This window comes from Serinus canaria, chromosome 13, assembly GCF_022539315.1.
Source record: "Serinus canaria isolate serCan28SL12 chromosome 13, serCan2020, whole genome shotgun sequence".
Classification (NCBI taxonomy): Eukaryota; Metazoa; Chordata; class Aves; order Passeriformes; family Fringillidae; genus Serinus; species Serinus canaria.
The window spans coordinates 11,206,357-11,233,748 of record NC_066327.1 but is presented as its reverse complement, the minus strand read 5'-3'; the positions used below and the strand labels follow the sequence as shown (position 1 = coordinate 11,233,748).

The following is a 27,392-nucleotide window of genomic DNA, read 5'->3' as shown; positions in this document are numbered from 1 at the left end:
CCATAGTATTTTGGTTGCCCGTGGCAAGGAACTGTTTGTCCTGAAGGGTTTAAGAACCTGAGGTCCTTCCTACAGTGATGAAAGTGTCCTCCTGTTCTGTAGCAGAGGAGCTGTAAGGGTGGAATTGTGAGCACTGGGTAATTTGGCAATGGCTGTCTGCCATGAAAACAACCTGCGTCCTGGGGCTTGCTGACTGAGCCCAGCTCAATGGACATCTGGCCCTGCTGTGCCTCTGTCAGAGCTGGGGCAGAGGGGATCACCCCTGGGTTTGCACTGTTCCACATGGAGCCTCTGGGAGAAGCTCAGTTGGTTAAAGAGCTGCTGTGAAACCTGGGGCACAGGCGGGTGGTGTTGGGTGCTGCTTGGGGGCAGGGCTGCCTTCACTGTGCTGCTGGTGTGGTGACAGCTCTGTGCACTGGCATAGGAACACAAACTCCTTTGGGATCCCTGATACAGCCAAGCCCAGGCCTGGCAGAACAGGGACCAGGGTCCCCTGGGGCTGGAGCAGCAGCTGCTCCCCTCTGTCCCAGGGGTGGACACAGTGAGCCACTGGAGCCGCTGAACTTTTTTTTCCTGGAAAAGGGTCAAAGCAGTTCCAGCTGCAGAGCAGAGCAGTGGCTTCATCCGGCACCTTCCAGGGACTACCACAGTGTTGGTCAGATATCCCCAACACAATCTGCTACTTTCAGCTTAAACCCTGAATATGCACACCTGAAAAACATTCTTTTCTAGGATCTGTGACTTGACAGATGGTAAAAATTAGAACTTCACTTGCTTTCAGTTTTTGCAAAAGACTTTATTGTGTAACTACTACACTGTGGTCACAGCGACTTCCAGAACGAGTATAATGTGCAGTTTTTGACTCCACAGTGAACTGAAGGCACATTCATTGACACTCCTTATAAAGCTTTCTATAGACAATTCATAAATTGACCTTTTCCTCTCTGACTGACTTAGAGCAAATACAAAACTGTACATGAGCCAGGGGAACACACGGAGCACCTACAGTGAAGGTAAAGAAATTAAGTTCATGTACAGAGAGACAATGATGGCTACAGGGATCAAATAAATGTAGAAATGCAATATACAAATTTTAATACAAATATCTATAAAAATCAGAAAAATGAATCTTAGTTTCAAATAGAACTTTTGGGGAAATTACAGTTGATATAAGCTCTTTAATTATTTCAGTTGGAGAAGCATTAGCTTGCACAATCCCTACAAATTAATTTACACTGCCCTTACAGTGGAAATTATCAGACCAGCCAGTCCAGTCTGTTGCACAGAATACACCTGCAATTCAGAATTAAAAAAATAATGGCTACTTTCCAATGTTAAAGTGGCTCTGTCAGGGGTGGGAGAGCCTTAGGAGGAGTTAGAGGAGCACTGCTGGAGCAGCAATGTGTGACAATTATCACAGACACGGACGGGTTTGGGGTAGGATGGCAGCGCAAGTTCGTTACTGGAACAAGTGTTGCAGAAGATGTCCCCGCAGTTTCTGCAGTGGTGCTACAAAAAAGAGTCAGAATGAGCACTGCTGCCTAAAAACAGCATCAGGAAGAGAAAAGTCAGGCCTTGGGAACTGTGTCCAACTCCACTGAGTTCCTCCACTTCCCACCAAGCCCAGCCCTCCCAGCAGCGCCTCCCCCTACGCAGGGCGGAGCACAGGGCCCGGCTCGGGGACGGCCGGGAACAGGAGCCGGAGCAGGCGCGGGCCTGGCCGCGCAGGGAGGGGCTGCGCTGGCCCGCCCGCGGCTGCCGGGTCCCCGCACTGTCCCGCACCGCGGGCCGGACACTGAGCAGCACTGTTCAGCTGGGAAGGGAGCCTGAGTAAAGCCACAGCAGCTCTCCACCGAGAGCACCAAAGCAGGGGGCAGTATTACTTTTTGGGTGGTAAATGCCAAATTCTTCCCTATATATTTATCATGCCAACAAGATTTGGAATTGAACAGGTTCAGTCTTTCCCAGCAAGGTATGCAACAGCACCACTTTTGTTTTCTATTGATTATTTAAAAATAATCTGCTGAACGACATTACCTTCCTTCTTGAGATGGAGAATTCCTTTTTACACTGCTTGCAGTGAGTTGCTTCATCATCCTTCAGCCACGTATGACCCTGGAAAATTGGTATGAAAACCACACTGGAGATACAAATAAACTTAGAGGCATTTTACCAACATTGTTGGTATTTTTCAAAAGCCACCCTTTAAAGCAGAATAACCACAGTGAAATTTGAAGGTGTCAAATGAAATTCATATGCTTAGTCAAAATATCCATGAGAGAGTACCTTTAGTGCTTTATTTACTTCTTTAATGTCTTCCATCTTCAGCTTCGATCTGGAAAAAAGAAATTATGCCCAGCATGACTTTTTATTTAGTTGTGTTTGGTTTTCCCTGCCATTCCACTGTCAAGCCATGGAACTCAAACCCCAATTCTTCAGTCAGCTCCCTGTCACCCATCTGAGCCACTCACTATCACTGGGAAACTTTGTCAGCTCAGGGTTTGCCCCTTTTTCAGTATAAACAGAAGAATGTAGGAAAAGCACAGTTCCACTATTAGAACTAAACATTTCCTTTAATGTTTCCTCTCAGCCAGCTCACTCTGGCAAGATCCTTCCTCACTTTCATTTCATGGCTCTTTAGTTTCTCATACATACTAACTGCCTACTAAAATTCTCACAACAATTGATTTTTATAAGTAAATGAGTTTTAAAATTCTTGGTATTAGTCTGATACTCCAGCTTAGGTCACCTACAGGAGTTCTGTTCCCTAGAACTTACTGGCTGAGATGAAGTCCCATTTCTTGAAGAGCTTGCTCCTGCTCCTCACGGACCTTCTTCAGCTGCTGCTTCTCATCTTGCAGTTTTCTCAGCTCCTATAAATCAAGGACAAAATCAAGTTTTTTGTGCACTGCTTGACCTAAACCTTGATCAGTCTACCCAAACTACCCAAGCAGTTCACAAGAACCGGCTCCTTTGCAAATCCCCCTATTTCTAAGGCTTGATTTTTAAAATTACAAGGGGGAACTTCCCACAGGTTCTGCACAAACAATGGAATCATTTAACCATATTTACCAAGAAAAGGAAGATTTTCAGGCTTTGACCATCCTTCAACATAGCTAGAAAATGGCAGTCCTGTGCCAACACAGGAGCACACAGACAGCTACAGGTGCACAACTGTGTCCTCAGACACTGCTCCATATGTGGCAGCAAATCCTCTTCAGGTTAATAAGAATGTTCATGCTTAAAAAATAAATCACATTCAGTTGTTCTGAATGCTTGAAACTGTGCATACCTTTTTCAGTCCTTCCATCTGTTGCAATTCTGTTTTAAGCAGAGTGGTAGCATCCTTCTCTTGGTGCAGTTCTTTTTGCAAAGTTTGTCTCTGTTCCTTTTCGGATTTTAACTCCTTTTCCAGAGTTGAGCTATTTAAAAATAATTCATTCTAAAAAACCCTATAGCAGAAGAATATCCTATAGCACTTAAGGATAGCAACAGTGTGAGAAGTAGAAATCTTGTCCAAAAGAGGGCAAAACTAGAGTGGTGTTCTGGGAAAGGAAAGAACAGGCAGCAGACGTCAAAAATGTCAACACTGTTAACATTGAACATATGTTAACATTTTCAAGTCACAGAAAACAAACAGCAATGAAGGGCTAGAAGAAAAACAACCAACCAAAAGACCCCCAGAGAAACCAATCCCCACAAGTTAATATTTCACCACCTATGTTTAAACTGTAGTGTTTAAAAGGGACACTCTATCCTGCAGTCTGAACAGTGAAAGATTTTTCTATTGGTCTTAGAAATCTTTAGAGGATTAACATTCCCTAAGAAAACACCCATAAGTCCCTTCAAAAATCCCAGTCCCTTTGGATGACAGTTCTGTGCTCAGCCTACAAGCATGACCATACCTATCTCCTGATTTATTAAAACAGCAATTGAAAGCTCCATTGCTAGTTGGAATGGGCAGATTTTTTGCTGCTACTCTGTGCTCTTAATTAGATGTCCTCGAAAAAACATGTCAAAATCCTGATGCTAACTGCACACTGTACAGAAGGGCTGTGCTTCCCTGGGTCACAAAGAAGCCAACAGAATTTCAAACTCCACCCTTCCTGAGCATAAAAGGAGTAGAAAACACTTCTTAAAGAAACAGCAAAGGGAAGTAAAACACCTGCTCAGATTAAATACCATTTGCTGTCCAGCTGGGCCATCTGCTGCCGACATGAGTCGAGCTTCCCAGCCAGCTCCTGCTTCATCTTATTGCACCGTTCCTCTGCTGCCTGCCTGGCCTTCTCTGCCTGCTGCAGCCTGCACGGGAAGGAACACAGACATTAGTTTTCAATTCACTCCTTCCCTGCACCCTCTCTTCTTGTAGAGTTACCACAGGGATCTTTATAAAAGCTTGAACTGAAAATGCTAGTGGAGGACGAAGACTTTCGAAAGCTGTTTCTGAAAAAAAACCCCAAAAGCAAGGTCACACCAGCTCTTAAAGTAAAGTAAACATGTTTTTCAACAGCCTGCTTACAGAAAGAGCTATGGTTTTCCAGTGGGTTACTTACGGGCACGTTTGCCTGGGAAGAGAGAACAGCAAACACAGAGGGATGAAGAGAAGAAAGTAAAAAAGCTCCTGCTGGCACACAGGCCCAAATGTCTATGGGGCATACGGAAGGTCATGCTGTAAAGGTTTATACTGGAAACTTTCGACTGACTTCAGTGTTGACTTTCTGATCTTGCAATTATTACCTCTTTTCCATTTGTTTCATAGAGGACATCATCTCATTTGTTTTTCCTTCAAAAGAGGATATTGCTTCTGTTTTCTGTTGTAATGAACACTCTGCATTCTGTAGGAAAGAGTGAACAGTGTTTAAAGTCTGCCACCAGAAAAAGAATGTTCAGCTTGCTAAAGGCCATGCCTGGGTCTGACTGGAATGTGCAAACAAAATGATGATAATTCCAGAGCAGACATTGCTCCAATTGTTTTGTTACAACCTCAGAAAAAACCCAAACCACCTTAACTATGTTTTGACCAATGAGATCAGCTACAAGCCAAAAAACGTTCTCTTCATAAAAAGCCTGAAGAAATAAAACCAGATTAAACTGACAGGATAAGAATACCAATCATGATTTGAATGTATCAACTGCACTCAGTGGGCATGGAACCAGGAAGCAAAAAAAAAAAAACTCAAATAAATACTGCTTTCAAAAGCAAAGGCACACCTCAGTCACTGGGATTTTGCTGACTTACAAGTGTCTGGGAAGGAGGCAAGGACCTGGGTAAAGCCTGAACAGGCATCAAGAAATAGGCCATAAAAATTGAGAGAAATCCTCTCTGGATATCTGGAACCAGATGTGGGTTTGCTGAACTCCTACTTCATGCATGGAGTGGTTAGTTAAACTTTTGTTTCATTAATGGAAACAAGCTCTGTATATTTTGTGTGAGCACTGCTTCCTCATAGAAATGCCTATACAGTTTTGTTCAACTGAAAAAATGATGTAAAACCACAACCCACTCAAACAAGAGAAACCTCACAAAACCATCCCCAGCCCCCTGTACACACCTGGGATTTGTGAAACATCTGCAAGTTAATGGCCTTCACTTCTTCTAACTGTTGGCGAAGGGCAACTAAAGTGTCTTGCTTTTCATGAGTATCTTTTTCCAGAAGTTTCATGGCAATTTCCATTTCTGTTTTCATTCCAATTTGTAGCTCCAACTCCTTCTCTAGTTCCTTACAAAGACATTTCCTAGTTACTGCTACGTAGCCAGAGATAAAACCCAGACAACCCCATACACAAACTATGTCTCTGCTATAATAACGCCAATGGTTTCTTAAAAAGAGGCCTTTTATTTCCAACATTTCAAAAACCCCAATTCCCAGTATCTTACAGACACTGTTAATGATCAATGCCCAGCATCTTGTTTGCAATTGCTCTATGAATTCTGAACAGCTGCAAAAGGTGCACAGCTGTCATCTTGTATTGGTAATGTTACCATAGGCTGAATCCTGTGTCTTTCACTTCACTTTCTATAGTTAACTTTCCTTACCAGCCTGATTTTTTTTTCTTCTTTCAACTGTTTCCAAACATCACTGTACATTTCATCAAGGCCTTGGCGAGATTGCTTGTAAGTATCCAATTCTACTTTTGTGTCCTCTTTTGTTACCTACAAGAAACATCAGCTACATAAGATCACAAAGTATTTAAAGTATCTCTTTAATTCTTGTGTGTAACACAGTATTTCAATGTGCTATTTCAAGTAAAATCCTACTATTTTACAATCAATGACCTAGTAAACATTAATATGCTGAAATTTCAAAGATATAGTAATTATAAAAATACTTCAATACTTTATACTTTTTACTTTAATACTTCTAATACTTTGAATTTGTTCTTCCTTCTGCAAGTGTATTTTTGGGTGTGTAGTAAAGAACAGTCAAATCTATTGCCTGAGCATACAACACCCAAATCCAGTGACCTGCACAGAAATGTGCTCAGCTGTGCTGAGCATTCCAGTGCACAGTGGGCCCAGGAGAACTCACTACAGTGATCAAAAGAGATCACTTATTTTAAGGATCCTCATCATCTCTAAACAGGTGTCCCACCTCTACACTTTTTTCACTCCGTTCACGGATTAATTCATTCTGTTGTTTTAGCTGCTGCTGCTCCTCCTGAAGGGATCCAATTCTGTCAGTAGCTGCTGCAAGCTGTGTGAAGAGAACAGATCTATATTTAATCACTGTGCAATCATGCAGCATCTGGAGCAATTCTGAAGTCAGTAGCTCAGTCTCTGCAGCAGCTGTGCTGCTCACTTCCCCTTCTTGCTCTCCCCAGGAGCTGCTTGACCCTTCTGCAGCCGTACCCACTGTCAGCCAAAATTAATGTGCCCACCAACATTTGTTCACCAACTTCTGCTTCACACCCTCATCAATTACTTTTAAGTATTAAATGAGTAAAGAAATGCACCATAGTGTAAAAGGCTAAAATCCACCCTGGATCTGTGGTATGAACTAGAAGTCACACCAACCCATTCCAGTCTGTCCAGTCCCCACAGCTCACCACTATCTATTCAAATCTCTCTTTTAGGTGTAAGGTACACTCTTAGGGAGTTTTGTCTCTGATGGAAAAGAGCTGTGAGAAATATTTAACAGACTAGATACAAACCTCTTCCTGGAGTTTTGAATTGGTCTTTTCTAAACAGTCTATTTTGTTCTGGAGATCTGCAACCGTGCAACTGCAGCAAGGAAGAGAGTGACATAAAAACAATAAATGAAGTGTTAATGTTCAACTTTTAGTCCTATCCTCAACAGTATTTTTACCCTCTTGCATTTGTTAACAATGAAGTACTTTGGTGAGCTGGGGAAAAACTCAGAGGAAGAACAACTGTCCCCTCAAGCACTGAGAGGACCATGTCCTTCTGCTGGCAGCCCTGTTCTGGCTTAGCTTTCGCAGTCGTAACACCTCTCCTGCTCAAGAGGGCAAGGGAGGCCTGCTTGTCCCACTGAACAACCTATGGGGGAAGAGTAGAGACTCTTCCTCCATGGAATGAATTTCCAGATGCACTTGCAATAGTTTCTCTTTAAAAAACTAGTTTCAAAATGTTCTATTAATCACTCTCAAAAAAGTAAACTATTACACACACTTGCTTTCTACATTGCAAGTACCCACAGAAGAGCAGGACTACAAAATGAAACTAAGATTTTTGGGAAACAATCAGAAAATTTCAATATCAAACAAAAATCTACAAGACTGGCAGCAGAGACATTCAAAGTCATGCTGGAAAAGCTAAAGAGGACAAGTGTTTGTATATGAGAACAGATGAAAATCCCACCTTAGATGTCTGTTCAGTTCTTCCACATAATGCTTCTGGTCAAGGACAGCTGTAATCCCTCCATCTCTAGTTGTAAAAGTGAGAATTTATTGATTGAGAAGAAACTCATTCATTTTAAAGTGCTAGTCTGTACTAGGGCTTTCAGCACATACCTGCAAACAGAGCTAAAATAATTTATCCTTTCCTTATAAAAATACTTGTGTCTGAGCTGGATCAGAAGCACCAGGGAGGTGAAGCAGCTGCTTGGCTGCTTCTTAGAAGCTCCACAGTGAAGTGCTCTGAAGTGACAGAAGCACATAAAATATAAAGATCCCTTCATTTGCTACAGTTCTTAGAAGACCTTAGAAGACCTGATCTGTGTTGCTAACTGCAGTCTCAAATCTAATATTTCACTTAAAATTACATTTTTTCCTCCATAACTGATCTCTCCCTCAAGGACAGCTGCTTAGTTGAGAGGGTTTCTGAGACTGCTCAGAAACAAAGCAGTGAGTTGGCAATGGGTGACTTGGCAAATCATCCCTTCTAAAACCAAATAAAACCATAATGTAATATTTTGTGTACTTTATATTTGGTCCCAGCTCAAGACTCAAACTCTCTAAATTGTTAAAACTACCACAAATTCGGTCTCTGAAAGATATTACTTTTGTTTAGGTAACAAAATCTGGTTTGGGTTCTCCGTGTTGGATGATTAATAGTTTGAAATCTCCAGCATTCCTATCCTCCCACAGACTGTCTGACAGGTTTGTTCAGGTAATGATTTAGCATTATTAATTCCCCGTACATACTGTTTGCCATCATTGTCCTGTGTTTCCTTAAGGTACAAGGAAAAATCAATCACTCCAACCTGAAAAATATATTTAAGATATTTACACACCTTCACAGTGCAATTATGTGTAGAAGCAGGCATTACTGTATATTTGGAAAATGATAAAAATCTGAAGTTTAGATTTAGAGAGACAAATAATACGTATATTCTTCCTAGCTGAAGCAAACATACAAGATAGCATAAAAGCATCAAAGTAACCATATTATGTGTGAACAGTTTCCTTGCAGATATTAGTTTTGACAGTGTTTCCATAAACTGCTACTTATGTACTTTCTTTTAATTCACTGAGGGAAACACAACAAGCTGCCACCCAGGCCTCGTTGTAAAGAAATCTGGACCCATCTCAATAAAGTATTTATAGATGTACTTAATTCTACTAGAATCCTATACCAACTGATCCTATTTAAGCTTTAATCTTCACCTGGGAATCCAAGTCTTCTCCTTTCAAGCAGAGGTTTGCATCAATAACATTCAGTCCAACCAGCAGACCCACAATAACTGCTCCTTCCTCTTCCATCATCAATGCATCAGGTTCATAAAATTCACTGGAACAAACAGTACAAGGCATCACTGCACATCAAACATTTATAATGGCATCTCCATCACTGAAATCATATAAACATAATGCAGCCTTTACAAAACTCAGCTGAGTTCTCCCTTATTTATTGCATAAGGCAAAAGATTTAGAACTCTCTCAGAAAATACTCTGCGAGTTCCTTTGTAGATTCACAGCAACAACAATTAACAATTAACCACTTGCTCTTCTGCAGGCTGCAAGAACAAGCTCTAAGTGGTCAATTAATGACTCTCCCTGGAGCCACAGGGGGTGTCAGTGTTTCAGGAATATTCAGGAATACGTGTCTGGGCTGTTACCTTAAGAGATGCTTATGGTCCAGCAGTACTTTGAGATAATCTGCCAGTTTCTTTTGCATGAGTGCTAGATAAAGCCAAGCCCTCCCTCTGCCCACAGCAGTCCTAAAATAAAAAAAAAAAAGCATGTTTTGGTAAAACCAAGGTGTTTTATTAACTAGATTTGTGCAATTCAAAATTCTCAGTTCACAGAGTGAGGGGAAGGACATTATTTACTAAAAAACCAACAAATCTCTGGGGAAATGAACTGTTGTCACCAGAACACAAGAACATTTAAGTATATTCCTTTCTTTGGGGAAAGCATATTGTAGTCTTCTTAATTTGAAACCCCATACATATTGTCATATTTCCATAATCCAACCATTAATACATCCTAGTATTAAAATCAAGTCTATCTCAATCATCCTGAATTACTCAAACCAAATACTATCAGCACATGCACAAAATGATATAAAATCATTAAAAGGGGGGAAAGAAGAAGAAAAAATACCTGTGAATACTTTAGTTATTTTTAGCAAGGTTATAGAAGTTTCCAAATGCTGTTTTCAATCTGACAGCATTGTTTGAGTCAGAAACTCTGAATATTTTGAGATATCCTCCTTATCTCTTGGAGAAGTCAATGCCTCCTACACACCCTATTTTTTTTCTTTGGGAACAAGAGCTTGTTAAGGAAGTCAAGAGACTACATGAAGGATTCCTTTTCCCAGCAGTATGAGCAAAATGCATCATCCCCAAAAATTAACTTACTTCAACTCTGGCAGATTTTTAACACTGGTTGCTATATCTGATGCTTCGGGACAAAGTTTTTCCACTAGCTCCAAAGGACCAAAAAATGATTTGTTCTGTCCAATAAAACTCTTCTTCACTAAAGGGAGCATACAGAGAGATTTGTGAGGAAAAATCACAGGCTTCCAACTCCAGAATTTTAGACAAAATTTACTTTGTTACTTTGTCTTATCAGTTCATAACATGTCTGTGGAAAGGGGACATCAAAAATACTCTGACAGTTTAGGAGGCACAAAATACAGGGTGTAAAAGGGTAACCACATAGTTATGTCTGCATTACTGATTAGCATTGTGTTTACAGAATTAATAATGCCATTCAGAAGTCAAGCTGGAGCCACAGCAGAACATGACAGACTCCTTGACCTGCTCTCCTCAGCCTGGCAGCCAGTGCCCACCTTTAAGCCCGTGCTTGAGGCAGTGCTCCAGCACCACGAAGAACTGCTGCAGTGGTGGGAAGTCAGAGTCCAGGGTCCGGCCCAGGCTCAGGGCTGACTGGATGAGGATTTTGATGCTGAGCTTCATCATGTTCATGAGGTTGGCACGCTCCTCCATGGTGTGACACCGTGTACCTGGGGACACATGGGTGGGGAAAGGAAAGCTGCTTTACAGTCCCATAATCAAATAGGCTGGAAAAGACCTCTGAGATCATCAAGTCCAATGTATGATGAAACTAGGCCAGGGCACTGAGTACCAGATCCAGTTTTTCTTTAAACAGCTCTGGGGACAGTGACTCCACCACCTCCCTGGGCTGCCTCTTCCAATGTATAATCAATCACCTTTCTCTGAAGAAATACTTCCTAATGTCCAACCTAAACCTCGCCTGGCACAGCGTAAGATTATATCCTGTAACCTTACCACTGTTTGTCTGGGAGAAGAGCCCGACCCCCAGCTGGCTGCAGCCTCCTTTCAGGGATTGTAGAGAGTGATAAGGCCACCCCTGATTCTCCTTTTCTCCAGACTAAACACCCCCACTCCCTCAGCCGCTCCTCAGAGGACCTGTGCTCCAGAACCTTCCCCAGCCCTGCTGCCCTTCTCTGGGCCCGCTGCAGCCCCTCAATGCCCTTCCCGAACTGAGGGGCCCAGAACTGATCACAGCACTCGAGGTGCGGCCTCCCCAATGCCGAGTACCTGGGGAGAATCTGCACGGAGGCGCTGCGCAGCTTTTAAAGACCCCTGGCCGCGGTGCCCCAGCTGGGCCTCCATCCTGTGGCGGAGGCGAGCTGGGTAAACCCCCCCTCAGCGCCGCGCCCGGCCCCCGGGGGAGACACGGCCCCAGCCCCGGCCCGCGGGGTCCGTACCTGAGCGGCGGGGCCGGGCTGGGGGCCCCGCGGCTGAGGGACCCCGGCCCGCCGCGTTACCACGGCTACGGCGCGCGCGGCGGGGGCGGGCCGGCCGCCATCTTAGAGCCGTGCGAGGGGCGCGGGGCGGGCTCGGCCCGGCCGGGGTGCGTTGCAAAATGTGGAATTATGTACATTTTTACAGATTTACTTAAAGAAAGGATGTTTCTCGATCTTTGTACGATTTCAAACCTAAGCAACAATAAGGGTGATTTAAGCCGTGAAACATCAGCTAACGAGCAAGCTGTTAAGTGACACCCAGGTGTTACAACGGCGAATCACTGGTAGGTCGAATTGCCTTGCTAAGGCTGGACATGCTTCAGTGACCTGAGGCCTAAGGGAGATTAATAAAAGGATACAGCACTGATAGTGGACTCAAAGGAAACAGAATTTATGCGCTGCAAGGACGGCCTGAGGCTAAGTCAGGGAGGTTTAGGTTGAGATCAGGAAAAGGTTCCTCACGCAGAGGGTGGTGGGGCGCTGGAATGGGCTCCTCATGGCAGTGGTAACAGCACCAAGCCTGACAGAGCTCAAGGAGCCTTTGTACAACACTTTCAGACACATGGTGTGACTCCTGGTAATTCTGGCAGGGGCAGATTGTGACCACCGACCCAAGAAACCCAGCGACCCAAAAGAATAGATAGCCTGAGCATGCAGACTAATGAGCATGGGAAGTGAGGATATCATTGACCAACAGAAGATAGAATGGTAATTCATAAGAGAACTAGGGAATTTGTAACAAATGAACATTAATACCTAATGCCTAAAATACTGAAAAGTTTTGGTGGTTGTGCTGGCTTTGTGGATTTGCCACCCAGCCACCTTTCTGTGCAAAACCATAAATAAATCAAATCCCTCCACTCCATGCATGGATTGGCCCCTTGCAGACCAAGTGAATGAACCTGTTTTGGGACAACAGGGGGACTGGGACCAGGACCAAGACCAGCTCCCTTGCTTCTTAAGGCACCTACAGGTTCTGACAGGAGCAGCCAACCACAGCCCAGTGGACACCAAAATTATGTTTTAAGCCACTGCTGTTTCAGCAGGACAGTCTTGCTGTCATCTGTGGGTCACACATGGCCACACTCTGCAGAAAAAGCAGTGGCCGCAGCCCCAGCCCTGTGTCAGTCATACCCAAGATGGTTAACAATGTTTTTAAGATCTTGCAAAAGTCTCTCCAGTGTTTTCCTTTTTGTGCACACAATGTTAATTAAGGGTTAAAAATGAGCAAAACTCCTTGTGTCAGAAGAAGGAAAACAGAGTCATTCTAATCTAACTGACCTTAATAACCTCAATACACACAAAATGCTGACATCTCTGCATGCTACTCTATAGTTCATTGTACATATAATATATACAGTACATACAATAGTATATATAGTATATTACCAATATACATTATATTACAGATATACATATATATAGAAGGAGCATTCTGTATATTGCCTATAGCTTCAAAACTGTATATAATGTGTTGACATGAGGCTGAGGATTAAAACCATAATATTTAGAATTTTGATCTCAATATTGTTAGGTTACATATTAGGAACAGAAAAAAAGCTGCACCAACAGAAAACGAGAAACTTTGGGGTGTTCCAAAGCAATGTTAACCATTTTGATGGTTTTTTGAATTTGAATTTTTACTTACCAGGAATACTTTGCCTCTACACCTTGCTCAAGATACACATATTACTCACAAGACTTAAAAAAATAAAATACCATGAATGAAAAGCTCTTTATGAAAACAATTCAAAACTGAGAAGTGTCTTAATATCAGTTTGCATTAAGTTAAATACTTGAACATTATTTTTTAGACTGTTGCAAATTTACACATCTTTTGCAAAACCGTGCAGGTTGGTACATGCAAAATAAACAGGTATTAGACACACTACCAAAGCCAAGCTTTAAAGATTAGGAATCAGATTACCCCAGTGCAAAAGATCAGAGATGTGATGCTGCAATCTTTAAGAATGCAGTCACACAGTTTTGTATCTTATTCAACTCAAGAGATTTATTTCAACATCTTTTTGAAGCCACATGCCTTGTTTACTGTAATTATTGGGCACACTTTGAAGTCAGAAAACACTGAAGCACAAAGGAAAGCTCACAGTTCTCCATTCCTTGGTCTTTGGGACTGCAAGTCTTTCTTGATTCGTTTTCTTTAGATTTGAAGCTTCTGGCCTCTCTGTAAGGCAGGACACAATTTCCTCAGTGGCAGACACTGGTTTTAGGATGGGGTTTATGTGTTTAGAACATGTGATCAACAGATCTGAAGTAGCAGACAGAGGTTATAACATCTCTGGAAAAAGATTACAGCAGGCAACAAGCTCCAAGTTTTCCACAAGTGGTCTTGCAGGCCTTGGCTTATTTCTTAAATACACCTGCTTTAAACTATATTTATGTGCTTGGTCAAAGGCAAGTAATATTGAACAGGTAGAACAGGTGCCTTAGGGCCTGTTCACATTTCATACACAAGTTATTAACTGATTTTTCATACAGAATTTTCCATAAAACTTATCAACATATTATCCAAATCCTTTGAACAATGTGGGAAGATTGTGGTGCGTTTCCTTACTTTACAAGGAAGAAGTGGAAAGGTTATGGTAAAAGTTCCATGAAATGTGGGAGCTTAATTTCAGGTAGGAGAATATTTTATTCCCTGGCCCTTGCCAAATCCTGTGTGTTGTTTTCTATTACATCTATCCACAGCGTTATTCCAAAAGCAAACAAAGAAACTGGGATATTCTGCACTTTGTCAGGTTAGATCCCAGGTGCACAAGATGGGCACTTGGGAAAAAAACCGCCGGGAAGTTTTGTGTGAGACTTTGAGATGCAGGAAAAGAAAAAAGTCTATTTTTTCAGGACAATTAATCTTCAACTCTGACTATGCAACAATGAAGAATTTTCACAAAAAAATGAAGAAGTCCATCAGCAGTAACATTGCCCCATGCTGTCACAACTCAACTGCATGGAACTTCCCTTTGAATATGCAGTACCATTAAAAACAAAAGGTCAGCACCAAACAGAGCAAAACTGAGCTCCAGTGCTCCAGAACAATTAAGCACGAGTCTGAGACTCTGGAGTACGAGGCTCCAGGCCTGATTTCTGCTGCATTTGAATGGGTTTGGATTCCCACCCCCACATTATAAATATTGCTGAGATTTATTTTCCATATGATTCAACAAAAGCCATTTTAATTCAGTTCTATGATATCTGTTCCACAAATCTGTAGGGCTACTAGATCTACAAATGCCAATACTGAACAAAGCAATCTGAGGTTAAACTGAAGGCAGTTTTAGTGTAGTTAAAAAGTAACTTATAACAAATCTGTAACTTAGTTTGCTGGTCTAATCTCTGATATGAAAGGTACAGAGATTCCTTCCCAGAACCAACAGCACTGGAGGGAGGATGTGGAATTTTGAGAGATCCCTCAGTGCAGCCAGGCTGCTGGAGCTTTAAGGAGAAGGAGAAAAGGCAGCAAATAAAACAATAGTAAATTTCTTCAAATATAAGAGTTTAGGCTTCTTCTGGTTATAATGCATTTCTTAAATTCTATATCTGTGTCACTTGTTTAATTTTACTTCAATACAAAACTGCAGCATCTTAAAAAAGGAAATTCAAAGTAACACCCATGCACCACTGACACGACCCAGCAGCACTTACAGGAGCGAACTCATTTGCGCACCACAAAAGCGAGTTTACTAAAGAAGCGGAGCCGTACTTGTCTTTGCCGGGCTGTCACTGCTGCCGGGCTTGGACACCAATCCCACCAGGGATGCGGACTTCAGGGCGCTGCCATAGCTCAGCGCCAAGTTTTCCGAGGCTTTCCTGGCCAGAGACAAGATCGGAGCAGACCACCGCGCTTCCTCCGGTTTGGCCTTCTCCTCGCTCCTCAGCTCGGCCGCGTCAGGGAGCTGTTTTTTGTCGATAATCTCAAAGTCTTCCTCCTTTCCCGCGGCGGGCGCGGCGCGGCGTTCCCCGGCAGCCATCTTGGACGGGTCACATGACCGCGGCTCGGGAGCCGCCCCCCGCCCCGGGTGAGGGCCTGGGACGGGGACCACGGGCCCAGGAGGGAACCGGGAACCGGGGCAGGTCCCGGGAACCAGGGTAGGTCCCGCAGGCAGCGTGAAGCACCTGCACACAGAGGCAGGGCTGTAAGACAGGCCTGGCCAGGACAGAGCACTTCGCCTTGTGTTCATAGTTAAAGGGCGTGGAAGATGAGGAAGGAGTTCGCCTTTGAACAAGTTAGGAAAGGAACAAAAAGTATAGGTTTTTACTGCTATCTGTGTCCCCAGACAGTTTTCAATAAAAAAAATTAATGTGTTTCGACGTCTCAGATTTACACAGTTCAGTTGTGACAGCTTAACGAGATCTCTATTACTGTGCCTGTGAATCAAGTCGTTGTGATTTTAAAGTGGAGGATTGGTATGACAGGTGCACTGCAGTGAAAAGGGATTGTCCTCGTCACTGACATGAAAACAACTACTCAGTAAAGCCACTTCATTATTGTGTATAGGCTGGGTTTGGTAGAAAAATGTATCACGAAGGGGAACTGAAATTACCCCTCTATGAAAATTTGATCTTGCTGTGTGCCTCAAATATTGATGTAGCCTACTGATGTATGGCTTGTTAACAGTTTTTCCATGCAGCAGCTGCGTGTGATTGAGATATGTCACTCGTTTAGTCACGAGGTAGTAGATGCTGCGTATGAGCTTTTTATGATACACAGAGGAAAGTCTTTTGGGTGATTTTTTTGTTTAAGAAATAGGAGAAGGAGACTAGAATAGGAGAGTTGAAGGTCAATTTAGTCTTGCAGCAATATAAATCTTCAGATATATATATATATATATATATATTTTTTTTTCCCTAATACAAGCTACTTTATGATCAATTCTGTCTTTTTGGCTTCTTCAACACTGAAAATTTAACAACTTGTGTTACACAAAGCACACGGAAGCTCTTGTATTTTTGTTGAGGATTCAGAGATCAGCAGCCTCTTATTCACCCATGATTCAGATGAGCTAAGTATAGGCTTTAAGCTACTTTTGCTGAAGGCTGCTAGAGTTAAGTTCTGCTCCATCTTGTGGACTCCAGCAGTATTGGGCTGTTCGTAAGGAAGTAGCTCAGATCCTTGTATTGCTGTCTTGCAGTTGAGTATATGGATATACTTCTTGACAGGAGTGAGACTTGATGGTGATTTTCTGCCTCTCATTAACAACCCAATATTAGAGTCAGAGTGGAGAAGGTCGTCTTGAATAGAAGGAGAATTCTAAGCATTAAAATAATATTTTTTTCCCTATGCATCTTAAGAATAGGGCATAAAATTTTTGTGACTGGGAACATAAGAGTTAACCAACGCTCCCCTTTACCTCATTATGTTGCTCCCTTAAGATAAGGATGCCTCAGACTCCTCTTTACAGCCTCATAATAAGCTATTTTGTAAAAATATGAAGTGAAGCTGTCACATAGTTGTGATCATATTTTCTTATGTTGCTATTAAAGAAACATTTGATAATTTTATTTCAAGTGTCTGATGAGGAGAATTTATACTGTGCATAATAAACGTGCTCAAACTTTTGCTACACATGATTTAATTGTGCTTCACTTACTATTTGGTCAAAATTACTTAATCAGCTACTGATTGCTTTAAATGCCCTCTCCTCACACTTTTTATTTTAAGGCAAGCAAGAAGTCTTGTGGCATTGCAAGGGAGAGCCCTAAGTTAAAGAGTTTTGTTTTGTTTACGAAGTACAATTTCCTAAGGGGTCATTTGGGGCAGCCAAAGAGGGTGAAGTTAATACAGAATACAGCTTTAGCACATTAAATAAAAATTTAAAAAACTCAAAACCAAAGGTGATGTAACTTTGGTTTCAGTTCACTGACTTATCAGGGAGGGGCACTGTGCATGAATAACTTTGATTACTTTTAGCTTGGAGATCGGGCTTGTTTTGGTCTTCTGCAGATGATGGTATTTCACCACTTTTCTTTTTGCAGACCACTGATCCAGCTCTTGTCACTCATGTGAAGATGAACAATATTTTCTTTTGAAAACCCATTTTGTGGCTAGTTTTTGTCTGCCATAAATGTCAGTTCTGTGTAATCACAAAAATGCTTAAAATAGTTAGGGCTCATAGAAAAGTTGGGGGACTAAGTGACCCACTTACTACTTTTTCTTTTCCTAACTGTAGAAATCAAAGTGTTTCTAAAGAAAAAATACCATTACGAAGCTGAGATAAGTAGAATTATGTTCTTTATTCATGCAAATCTTGCACAGCCTTGTCTGGTTTTACTGACCCCCTCTTCTTTGTCTTCTTACATGAAAGAATAAAAACTCACTTTTGAAATACTTAAAAAATAATTAATTCAAAGTATAGAAAAAGATTATTCTGGAAGAATTCCTATTTTAATCAGAAAATTGTACATTTAATATAAATGTCTGGGTTGCAGAATGGAAGATAATTAATTTTAGAATAGAAGAAACTAAATTTTTATTCACTGATACTTAGCAAGACTGTTTCTTTGGCTAATTCCTATTTATCTCAGATTTATTGTTGTTTTGGGAGGTAATGTTTTAAGGAACTTTTTTTTTGCCATTTAACATTTCAAGTTAATCTCACACTGTAAATATTTTAAAACAGCAAAATGCCACTGTGTGCTAAAGGGTAAACTTTTGTGATTAGCTGTTATTTAAAGTAACAGCATCCCTATAAATTTTTCAGTCAGCAAAAGAGATTATATTGCAAATGATCCAGTTGAGTTTTTGACCTTTAAAACGCTGGTGGGAATAAATACCAACCATAGCTGTAGTTGGGAATAACATAAACCCCCTCAAATGGTGTGTTATGTGTTTGACAGCACATTGTAGTAGTTTTACAGAACAATAAAAATCACAGTATTTGCTGAGAATTCAGTACTTGCTGAGTAGGGCTGCATCCACAAGTCCTGAGCCACCACTTTGTGTGAGCAGGACAAGAAGCTGTGCATGGACCCAGTGCAGCCATCCAGAGTCAGCTCCCAGTGACTGCAGCAGCATCAAAGAGCAGTAAAATGTTCCTTGTACTCTTCTCTCCCTCCCCATTCCTCAGACCACTGAAACATTCTTCCCCCTGGCTACTGGGGTGAGTGAGTGACACTTGAGGAAAAATGGTGTTAGGAAATGATAACGTTTCCTTTGGGACATCATCAAAAAAGCCCCAAACCCTCAACAATTTCCATGTCCATGAATGAATTCCTCTCTTATAACAATGATTAAGTAATAAGAGAAGTTTTAGCTGTTATTCTACCTCTAATGCAGCTAACTAGTTAAGATACTTTCCTATCACTTCTAATCAAAAAGTGATTTAATGAAAACCAAAATTCCAGTTGTGTCATTTCACCTGTGTTGAGTGAAATAATTTTTTTTAATTTCAAAGCCACAACTTTATGCTCCCTGACCCCACTGCACCAGGTAGTGCCATCCTTGCAAAAACTCATTGCTAATGACAAAATCAGCTGTTTCAGACTTCTTTCTAAAATCATTGGAGTCCCCAAGGGGACATATTATATTTATAGCTGGAAGTGTGTGTCATTATAGTAAATAAAGGAAAAGACAGTAAAATATGGAAGAGAAACTGTTGGCATGGAATCAAAAGAACAGCAGCTCACTCTGTATAAGTTTAAATCAGACAGTTAAGGCCAATTGCCCACCAGATATATATTGAATGACAGTCTGAAGAAAAGTCTAGGATATTTATTGTTCTACTCTGAACTATTGCCTGATTTTTAGAAAAAAAGAGAAATCTTTCAATAGGAATATAGTGGGCTAGAATGTGAAGTATCAGAAAGAAGGTAGAAAACAAACATACCGATTTTCGTTTAGTTATTTAACCTTTGTTGGCCCTGTGAAAAGAGGCAGGGGCAGAACTTCCCAGCAGGTGACACTATGGCACCACTTTATTCAAGAGCAGCCTCTAGCGCCCAGCAGACACCACATCCCGGGAAAATGCCAGCGAGCTCCCAAGAAACAGAAAAGGACCAAGCTGAGATTCTCGTTTGAGCGACCCCTGAAGCTGCTCTGTGCCAGTGGCTGTGCTGACAGAGACCTCAGGGGGAAAGGAGGAGCTCCTTGACTCCTTTTACGGGAGCTTCAATTTGGGACTGCTGGATGAGTGTCCAGGAATGCTCTCTAATGGAACTATGGAGTCCTACCTGTCCATGAATCAGGCTCATTGACCAGTCCTAGAGTTTTGTGGGGGATTATGAAGTTATTAGTATTTTACAATGGATGCTTTTCTGTTACAAGTTGTTACATAATGTTCCATGGACTTTATGTGTAGGAAGATTTGGATAAAGATTTGGTATCATTTGTGACTAACTTAGACATCAGAGCACATCTGTTTGAATACCTTAATTTCTAGACCTCAGGACCTGTGTGGTTTTGGGTTACATTTTTCATAGGTTTTCTTTCTTTCTTTCTTTCTTTCTTTCTTTTCTTTTCTTTCTTTTCTTTTCTTTTCTTTTCTTTCTTTCTTTTCTTTCTTTCTTTCTTTTCTTTTCTTTCTTTCTTTTCTTTTCTTTTTTCTTTCTTTTCTTTCTTTTCTTTTCTTTTTTTTTTCTATTTCATGCAGACAGTTTTATATCAAGTACAATTTTGAATATTTTATAAAAGTGCTGTAGATTAACTCAACTGAGGGGCATAGGGTCAAAGGATTTATAAATGTGATTACAGGCTGTATCCTAGTAAGATATGAATGCAGTATTTTTGAAATGTGCTGACATTTTTGCTACTTAAAGCAGCTTTCAACTTACGCACATGAGAATACTTATATGTGACTTAATTACCTGAAGAAATGGGCACTTATCGTTCTATTAGTGTAACAGAAGTTATGCAAATTGCAGGAGAAAATGTTATTATATCAATATAGTTATTATATCAACCAATGAAATACATTATATACTCCCTAGACAAATATAGGAAAATACCTTTATGCTTTACAAAACCACTGTTAGTTATTTTAATCATCTGTTTCAAATGCAAATTTTGGAAGTTCATAGACATTTAATCCCTTATCCATAAACTAAAGAACATTTAGTGCTTGCATGCAGTTCTGATGATGCTGCACTCGTGCACTTGAGGGCGCAGTGTGGCACCAACTGGCTCAGGTTTCTCCACAAAGAATTGAGGTTTTATGACTGAGTCTCCTCTGTAAGCTGCAGGACACAAAGAGTTGGAAAAATTGCAACAAGTAGTGTGAGAAATACAAATCCTGATTTTCTGCTGCATTTAATTTTCTTATTTTCTGATTTCTTTATGAGCGACACTGCATACTAATTAGTAAGATATTTAGAGAGCTTAAACCAAAAGCAAAGTCAATAAATCTTTAGCTAGATTTTTCTTTGTTTTAAATAGAAACAATATCTTCTCTCTCTCCTTTCCTTTCCTTCCTCAGACTGTTTTTCCTCGCAGAGCTGTAACTTAAATTTGTTATACCATACTAAGGGATAACTCCCAGACATTTTGATTCAATAGGAATTTTTATAGGGTGAAAAAAGGAAAAAAATGTTTTACAGATGTACAAAAGCACTTTAATTATTGACAGAATCAAAGGGAAACCTGAGCTTTGGGTTAATGCAGGTGTGCAGCTCAGCTTCACCATGTCTCTGTTATCAGGACACATTATCACATTACAGGTTTGGCTAATTTCTCATCAGGCCTTTCCATGCTTGATGGAAGCTTGAGTAGGCAGGTTAGATGTCAACAGTGAGATTGCTTAGTGATCTCTGACCAGAAATCCTTTGAAATATCTTCACTGATCCATCTGAGGGAATTGATCATATGTAAGCATGTCACCTTTGGAAAGAGAACTGAAAAACGCAGGGCTCTAGTCACTCTAGTGGTTTAAACTAGTTTAAAGGGCCACTGGAGTGCTGCTGTTCCCCTTTTCCTGCAGCTGTGTGTTCCCATTTCCTTACATAGCCCAGCTGCTGACAAGCCAGGGGCAATGAAAGCAGCAGGAAATGCAGGCTGGGGCTCTGTAGTACTCCAAGGCCATCTGCCTTCTTGTCACCTCTTGCCTCTGGCCAAACCCCCTCCTCAGCTCCCTTGGCCATTGGCTTGCTGAGCCATTTCAGTGCACTGAGATGGCAGAAAACTAATACAACAAAAATGAGTAATTGTTCTACTGATTTAATGCACTGAAAATGCTCATATTTTCCAGATTGTGTGTTGGGACAGTCACTTCCTATATGGATGTCCTGTTCAACCTCCACTTTTCTGTCTGACCTGAATTCTTCACATGGCAGAGACTCCACATTAGCAAAACAGATGACAGAGTTACTACTGGAGTGTTTTATCTTAAATATCCTTTTTATTTTCATCTTTTCTCAATCATAGGGACTCCTGGCATCATACCAGCATTGGGGAAAAAGACCAGGAATAGAAAGAGGAATCATTGGTTTGGTAAATCCCAAAAGCTTCAAGTAACCAATGGATCAGAGACTTTGTGATTAGGAGTTCTATCTGAAGGAGCCATGTTTAGATAAAGAGTGTATAGAGAAAACAAGATGTGGGTATAGACTGAAGGTTTGTATGTGCAACAGCAGAACCTCCCCAGAAACCACCAAATTATTATTCTTTAAATTCTTTCTGTTTAGATCCTCAGTTTATACTGTTCCTGACTCACACATTCACCTTGAATGCTGATGATACTGTCATGTAGGCAGATGTAACTTCCTTTCTCAAGTACTGAGAAACAGAGCAACCAAGGAACCATGACAGAATTTTCAGCTAGGAAAAGAAAAACAGAAGGGTCAAATTAGTAACACCAAATGCATTTAGTGTGCTACAGGTGATAGAAGTGCATACCATGGCAAATTTCTGTTGACATCTCACCTGATGTAATACAGATCTCTTTAAATTATCTCACAAAATCAAGAGAATTCCTTTTTCTACAGCAGACCTCCTTCTTAGGGGTGAACCTTAAAAGCACACGAAGATGAAAGTTACAGAATTGTGAAAGAGCCATAATTTATAATAACTTGGGTGGCAATAAAGAAGTGTAATGATGGCTTCAATGAAATAAAGTGAAGATCATTAATCTTTTTAGGTGGAACTTGTTTAAAATTTCTAGCAGTGTGAAAAAAAGAGACCTCTAATTGAATTGCCACTTTGTGCAAGGGAGGAGGCAAAGACACCTCTGGTAGATGGCTGTGTTTTGTTATCAGAGAGTGGTAATTGGCATCCCACTGTTAAGATACAGTGTCTTGCCATCTTTCCTTTTCCTCTTTGGTCTAATAATTTCAGCAGATTTTACACATTGCCTTGACTGCTGTTGGAAATTGTTTTGGTATTAGTACTTATTAGTATTAGAAATAGAAATAGTGTTAGTATTAGTAACTGTAGCAAAATTTTCAGGACCTCTTTTAAAAAGAAAAAATTCCCCAAACCCTCATCTGAAAATGGCTCTATGGACTGAAGTGAGGAGGGAAATACATGAAGCCCAAATGTAGTATAAAGGCTTAAGTTGAAGAGTTTTGTTGTTTTTCTAATGAGCATAAAGCAAACATGTTTGATTTTTAAGTACAATAAGAGCAATAAAAAAAAAATCCCATCATTCTCTGCCAATTATCACTTCAGGCTGTGAGCTTGTCAGAATTCATAAGCTCCCAGTGCAGTATCCAGTACTGCCAGGAAATGTTGGTATTGATTCCCCTGAGTCAATGCTTTATAATGGTTGGGGGTGAGGCCACCCAAGGCACTGTCACATAATCCTGAGGCCCTGCTTTGGTTTTTACCTGTGTCAGGGATGCCATATGCACTCTGTAAACACAGAAGGAAAAGATCTTTTCTTTCCCTGTATTGTATTGGTGGGTAACCACTGCTGTCTTGGGACTCTCACAACAGGCTGACTTTTCAGGTGCATTTCCAAAAGTTCCAGTTATGATGGTCCTTGCCAGTCAGGCATCCCCTCCAGGACCTCAGTGGTGTTACTTGTGTTTTGTTTCTTAAGAATCCACCACCACCTTCAGGTAAAGGATAAAATCTGGAAATGCTGTGGAAGAAGTAAATGGGATTTAAAGGCACTCCCATTTGTTGTATTTCAGTTGCAAATTGAAAAGTCATTGAGGAGTTGCATGGTGTCAGAAAAATAATTGGTTTTGATTTTTGGAGAAAATGTTGTGTTTATATGTAAGTGGAAAAACTGATTGATTAAAAAACTTCACAGTTCACTATTAAGTGATGCTGGTTTTTACTCATAAGAAGAAGCTTAATGGCTTAGACACTGAAAGGAAACTTAGGTATTTGTTCTATTCCCAGGTCTTGGGTAGTTTATTTATGTTGTGACACAATGTTTATGATTCCAAACTTTGCCTTAGTGTTCTTTCTACAGAATGGTCACTATATTCCTTAATTTTCTCTATGTAGGCTGCAGGCTGTTTGGAGCAGGGACTTCTCATTGTATTACTAAATGCATCTATCATGCCTGGCAAAACCAGAGCTAATGTGTTTTGGGTAAGTAGATACATTTAAAGCCAGTCTTTTAAAAAAATTATTGTAAAGTGCTACTGTTGAATTGGAGTGCTTCCAGTTAAAGTTACTTTTATGTCTGATTGTAGAGAAAATGTTTCACAGTGAAAGCTATAAATTTTCATTAACCAAAACCAGCTAAATTTGCCACAGGCTTCTAACTTCAACTTATTATGTGTCTTTGAAAGTAAAGTATTTCTGCTATTTGTTATTTCTAGAGACTGAACTGCAAAATCCATAACTGCTTGAGAAATTATGTAGATATGATGGATCCCAGAATAAGAAAGATGGAGGGAAGGAAAGAGCAAAATTTTGTCCTGAATAAACAGAATGTGAGAGAATATTTTGAACTAATTTAAGACTATAGGATATAGGAGAAAAGTTCTATTTTTTTCCCTTCTATGACTGGCTTATGATCTCTTACTGTTGTGCTCATATTTTATAAAACACAATTAAAGAAAATATCAGTTTGATTCCTGACATATCAAAGCCACTATTTTACCATAAATCCAACGTTTTTTCAGGCTAGCCTCTGCTTAGTGCAGACTCACACAAAAAAAAAAGCCACTATGGATCTAGGTGCAAGTTAATTTTCCAAATAATTTCTGATACAGATCTCTTTTCATTTGTCTGTGACATTCTGTAGAGATTCCTAATTAGCTAAACTTCTTTTTGAATTCAATTTTAGATCAGAATCAGAACAGTCAGTTGTTTGATTTCCCACTGGTGGGGAAGTGAGTGAGCAGCTCCATGGTGCTTAGTTGCCAGCTGGGGTTAAAGCATGACAACTCATTATGTAAAGTTTTACTCCTAGAGCAGCTCTGAGATGCACTGAGCACAGAGTCCAAAGGGAAATATTTGTTTTTTGCCTGAAGTATCTCTGAAATTTATTAAAACCAGTTTTGCAATAGTTTGGAAGTAGTGCCTAGATCTGAACTTTGGGCCTTAATCCTCAATTCTGCCTTTTGTATTTCTCTTCCTCCTTTATGTTCCCTAAGTGGGCAGAGGTGATGGTGTCATGATCACATTGCTGTCTTAACTAAAATTTATATTGCTTTATGAATAGGAATTTCACTGGCATTAATTAAAGATATGATCCCTGCCTGTTGAGAAGGAAAAAAAACCAAGTGATTTTAGATCTTACTAATCAAAATTTCAATCTCTGCTGTGAATAATTGACATGAGATCCAAATCTCTGTAAAGTAGCCTTAATTTATACTCATGAACAGGACAGAAGCCACAGGAAGCTGGTAAGAATTTGCTTTGAGAAATTTCCTCAGGTTAGGGATCTTCTTCAGGATAACAGTTGTGAGGCTTATTGTTGCCTTAATTTAAAATTCCAGAAAACCCTTATATTTCAGGACAAATCAAATGTAACATAAATTATCCTTAGAGACCATAGGAAGAAGAGGCTGAACTGGAACTTATAACAAAGTGTAAGAAACAAAAATAATCTCAGATGTTTTCTTGCACAGGTTAATAGAAGTTCATCTTTGGTATTAAGTCTTGTATTATGTCTGAACCAGAGCAGGAGCTCACAGCCTCCAGAAGAACATCACTTCCTTCTTTTTTCTGCTTGTTTGTCATCAGCATGTTCCTTCCTTCATCTTCTTCCCTTGGCTCAGGAACTCATCTGACACTTACCATGAGCTGATTCAGCTAAATCTGACTAAAGGAGCAGAAAGCTACAGCCCTCCAAAAAACCCCACCACAAAACCCCCAACCAAGCAACCAAGCAACCAAACAACCACAACAAACAGTGCTCCCCCCCCCCCAAAATCCTAATATTTTTTCTGCTTAGTTGGAGAGTTGAATGATCTCACTCAAAGTCAAGTGAGTGGCAGAGACAGTACAAGGATGAAAACATAATTGAAGAGGGACGTATTCTCTCCATGGGAAATTATATCTTGCTTCAGTTACAGGGAAGGAACTTCTTAAATTAAATTTATTAAATTGAAAATCTAGGTGTAATCCTTTTTATTTTCTAGTAAGTCTCTCACTCTTACAATTTAAAAACTTTTAAAATGTTACAATATGCATTTTTTAAAAAACATGTCAAATATTAATTTGTTACATTTCCATTTTACATTTTTTCTCTTTTTAGAAGACCATCAATACAAAAATCCATTTTTTGTGAATCATGCAAGCTGGCAATGACATCTTCGGTATCTGCTGCAGTCTGAGAAATCTGTTCTATAGGTAAAATTTAACAATCTACTTTCCTTTAGCATATGCCTAATTTTTTTTATTTGAGTGATCTTGCTTAGGAATAAAATAGTCAGAATTTGAGCCTTGCAAATACAAAAAATTAGACATCCCAGGAAATGCTATGTTCCCATTTTTCTTGACTAGTTCTCCTTCTACTGGTTTGACCTGTTAGTGACCAGTTCTGGTGATAGTTAGTCTGATGATGGTGATAGTAGTGATAGTCTGATTTCCATATCACTGTCTGCACATGCTTGACTTTATCCTTTGACTGTGACAGTTTCCTACCTGCTGTACTGCAGAGTCTGATGAAAATTCAGCTGCTGTGAGAAACATGTGGCACCAACACTCTATGATGACTCAAGAGCTGGCAGGGAGCCCCACAGTTTTGCTGAGTAAGTTGTTATTCCTGAGTTTGCAATTTAATGGCTTATATTTTTGCTGGGAAAACTTATACTACGATGTGAGAGTTAATACAGCTTGTTTTTAATTTTCACATTCTCCTATCTATGATTTTTTCTATTGTTTTATGGTATCAGTCTAAAATAAGAGTTTAAAAACAGTGTTATCCTTTTCAGAATCTGAGAATCTTTCACACACCTTTTACTCTGAGTCGTTTCTTACAACTACATTGAATTGTAAAGTGTAAAGAAAGAATGTGATTTATTTTTTAATTATGATGGTAATAGAAAATATCATGAAATAAGAGCTACGCCTTGATATAAGTAACAATTTTTGCAGGACTGAATTTCTGTCTCAAAATTCCCAGACCTTTCAGTCTTAAAGAAGGCAAATTTTTTTGGCATTACTTGTAGAACCAATGCATTGTACAATAGGAAATAAAAAACAGATTTCACAAGGTTTTACATTTTTCTTTATAGAGATACAGTCAATTTTTATCTTAATCTTGAAATATTGTCACAACTCATGGGATTAGCTTGAAAAGACCTCAGTGTGCTGCTACCTCCACATCTGCAAATGAAACTTATGAAACCCAACCTGGGAAGCCTTTTTTTAATATAGTTCTGAGTATACAGTTCATTA

General features: G+C 40.2%; 1 protein-coding gene and 1 long non-coding RNA gene across 4 annotated transcripts; one reads left to right on the top strand and one right to left on the bottom strand.

The window, feature by feature from the left end:
- Positions 1 to 771: 771 nt before the first annotated feature.
- Positions 772 to 15,842, bottom strand: RUFY1 (RUN and FYVE domain containing 1). Of its 3 annotated transcripts, none has more exons than XM_009091421.4 (18): positions 15,360 to 15,842; positions 10,697 to 10,870; positions 10,263 to 10,380; positions 9,519 to 9,620; positions 9,067 to 9,190; positions 8,605 to 8,663; positions 7,820 to 7,885; positions 7,153 to 7,222; positions 6,594 to 6,695; positions 6,038 to 6,154; positions 5,553 to 5,720; positions 4,738 to 4,835; positions 4,183 to 4,302; positions 3,293 to 3,422; positions 2,779 to 2,873; positions 2,287 to 2,335; positions 2,038 to 2,115; positions 772 to 1,509 (listed from the first exon to the last, which is right to left on the bottom strand). In XM_009091421.4, the coding sequence occupies exons 1-18, from the start codon at positions 15,835 to 15,837 to the stop codon at positions 1,366 to 1,368; spliced, it is 2,292 nt and encodes a 763-aa protein (XP_009089669.2). In that variant the 5' UTR covers positions 15,838 to 15,842; the 3' UTR covers positions 772 to 1,365. The 3 variants fall into 3 exon arrangements, with proteins under 3 accessions (XP_009089669.2, XP_050835631.1, XP_050835632.1); XM_050979674.1 differs by having other exon boundaries at positions 15,302 to 15,502; XM_050979675.1 differs by lacking the exon at positions 15,360 to 15,842 and adding an exon at positions 11,430 to 11,547.
- On the top strand, positions 15,659 to 26,744 carry LOC115484232 (uncharacterized). The gene is made up of 4 exons (XR_003944986.2): positions 15,659 to 15,745; positions 24,042 to 24,128; positions 26,248 to 26,342; positions 26,629 to 26,744. It is a non-coding gene; the product is annotated as an uncharacterized LOC115484232 (long non-coding RNA).
- Positions 26,745 to 27,392: the final 648 nt, after the last annotated feature.

Coding starts and splice junctions, on each gene's coding strand:
- RUFY1 (XM_009091421.4), bottom strand. CDS start 15,837: ATGAACACAAGGCGAAGTGCTCTGTCCTGGCCAGGCCTGTCTTACAGC. Junction 10,381..10,696: donor CCTCAAGCACGGGCTTAAAG/GTGGGCACTGGC, acceptor TGCTCCCTTTAG/TGAAGAAGAGTTTTATTGGA. Junction 2,336..2,778: donor ATGGGACTTCATCTCAGCCA/GTAAGTTCTAGG, acceptor TCTTTTTTCCAG/ATCGAAGCTGAAGATGGAAG.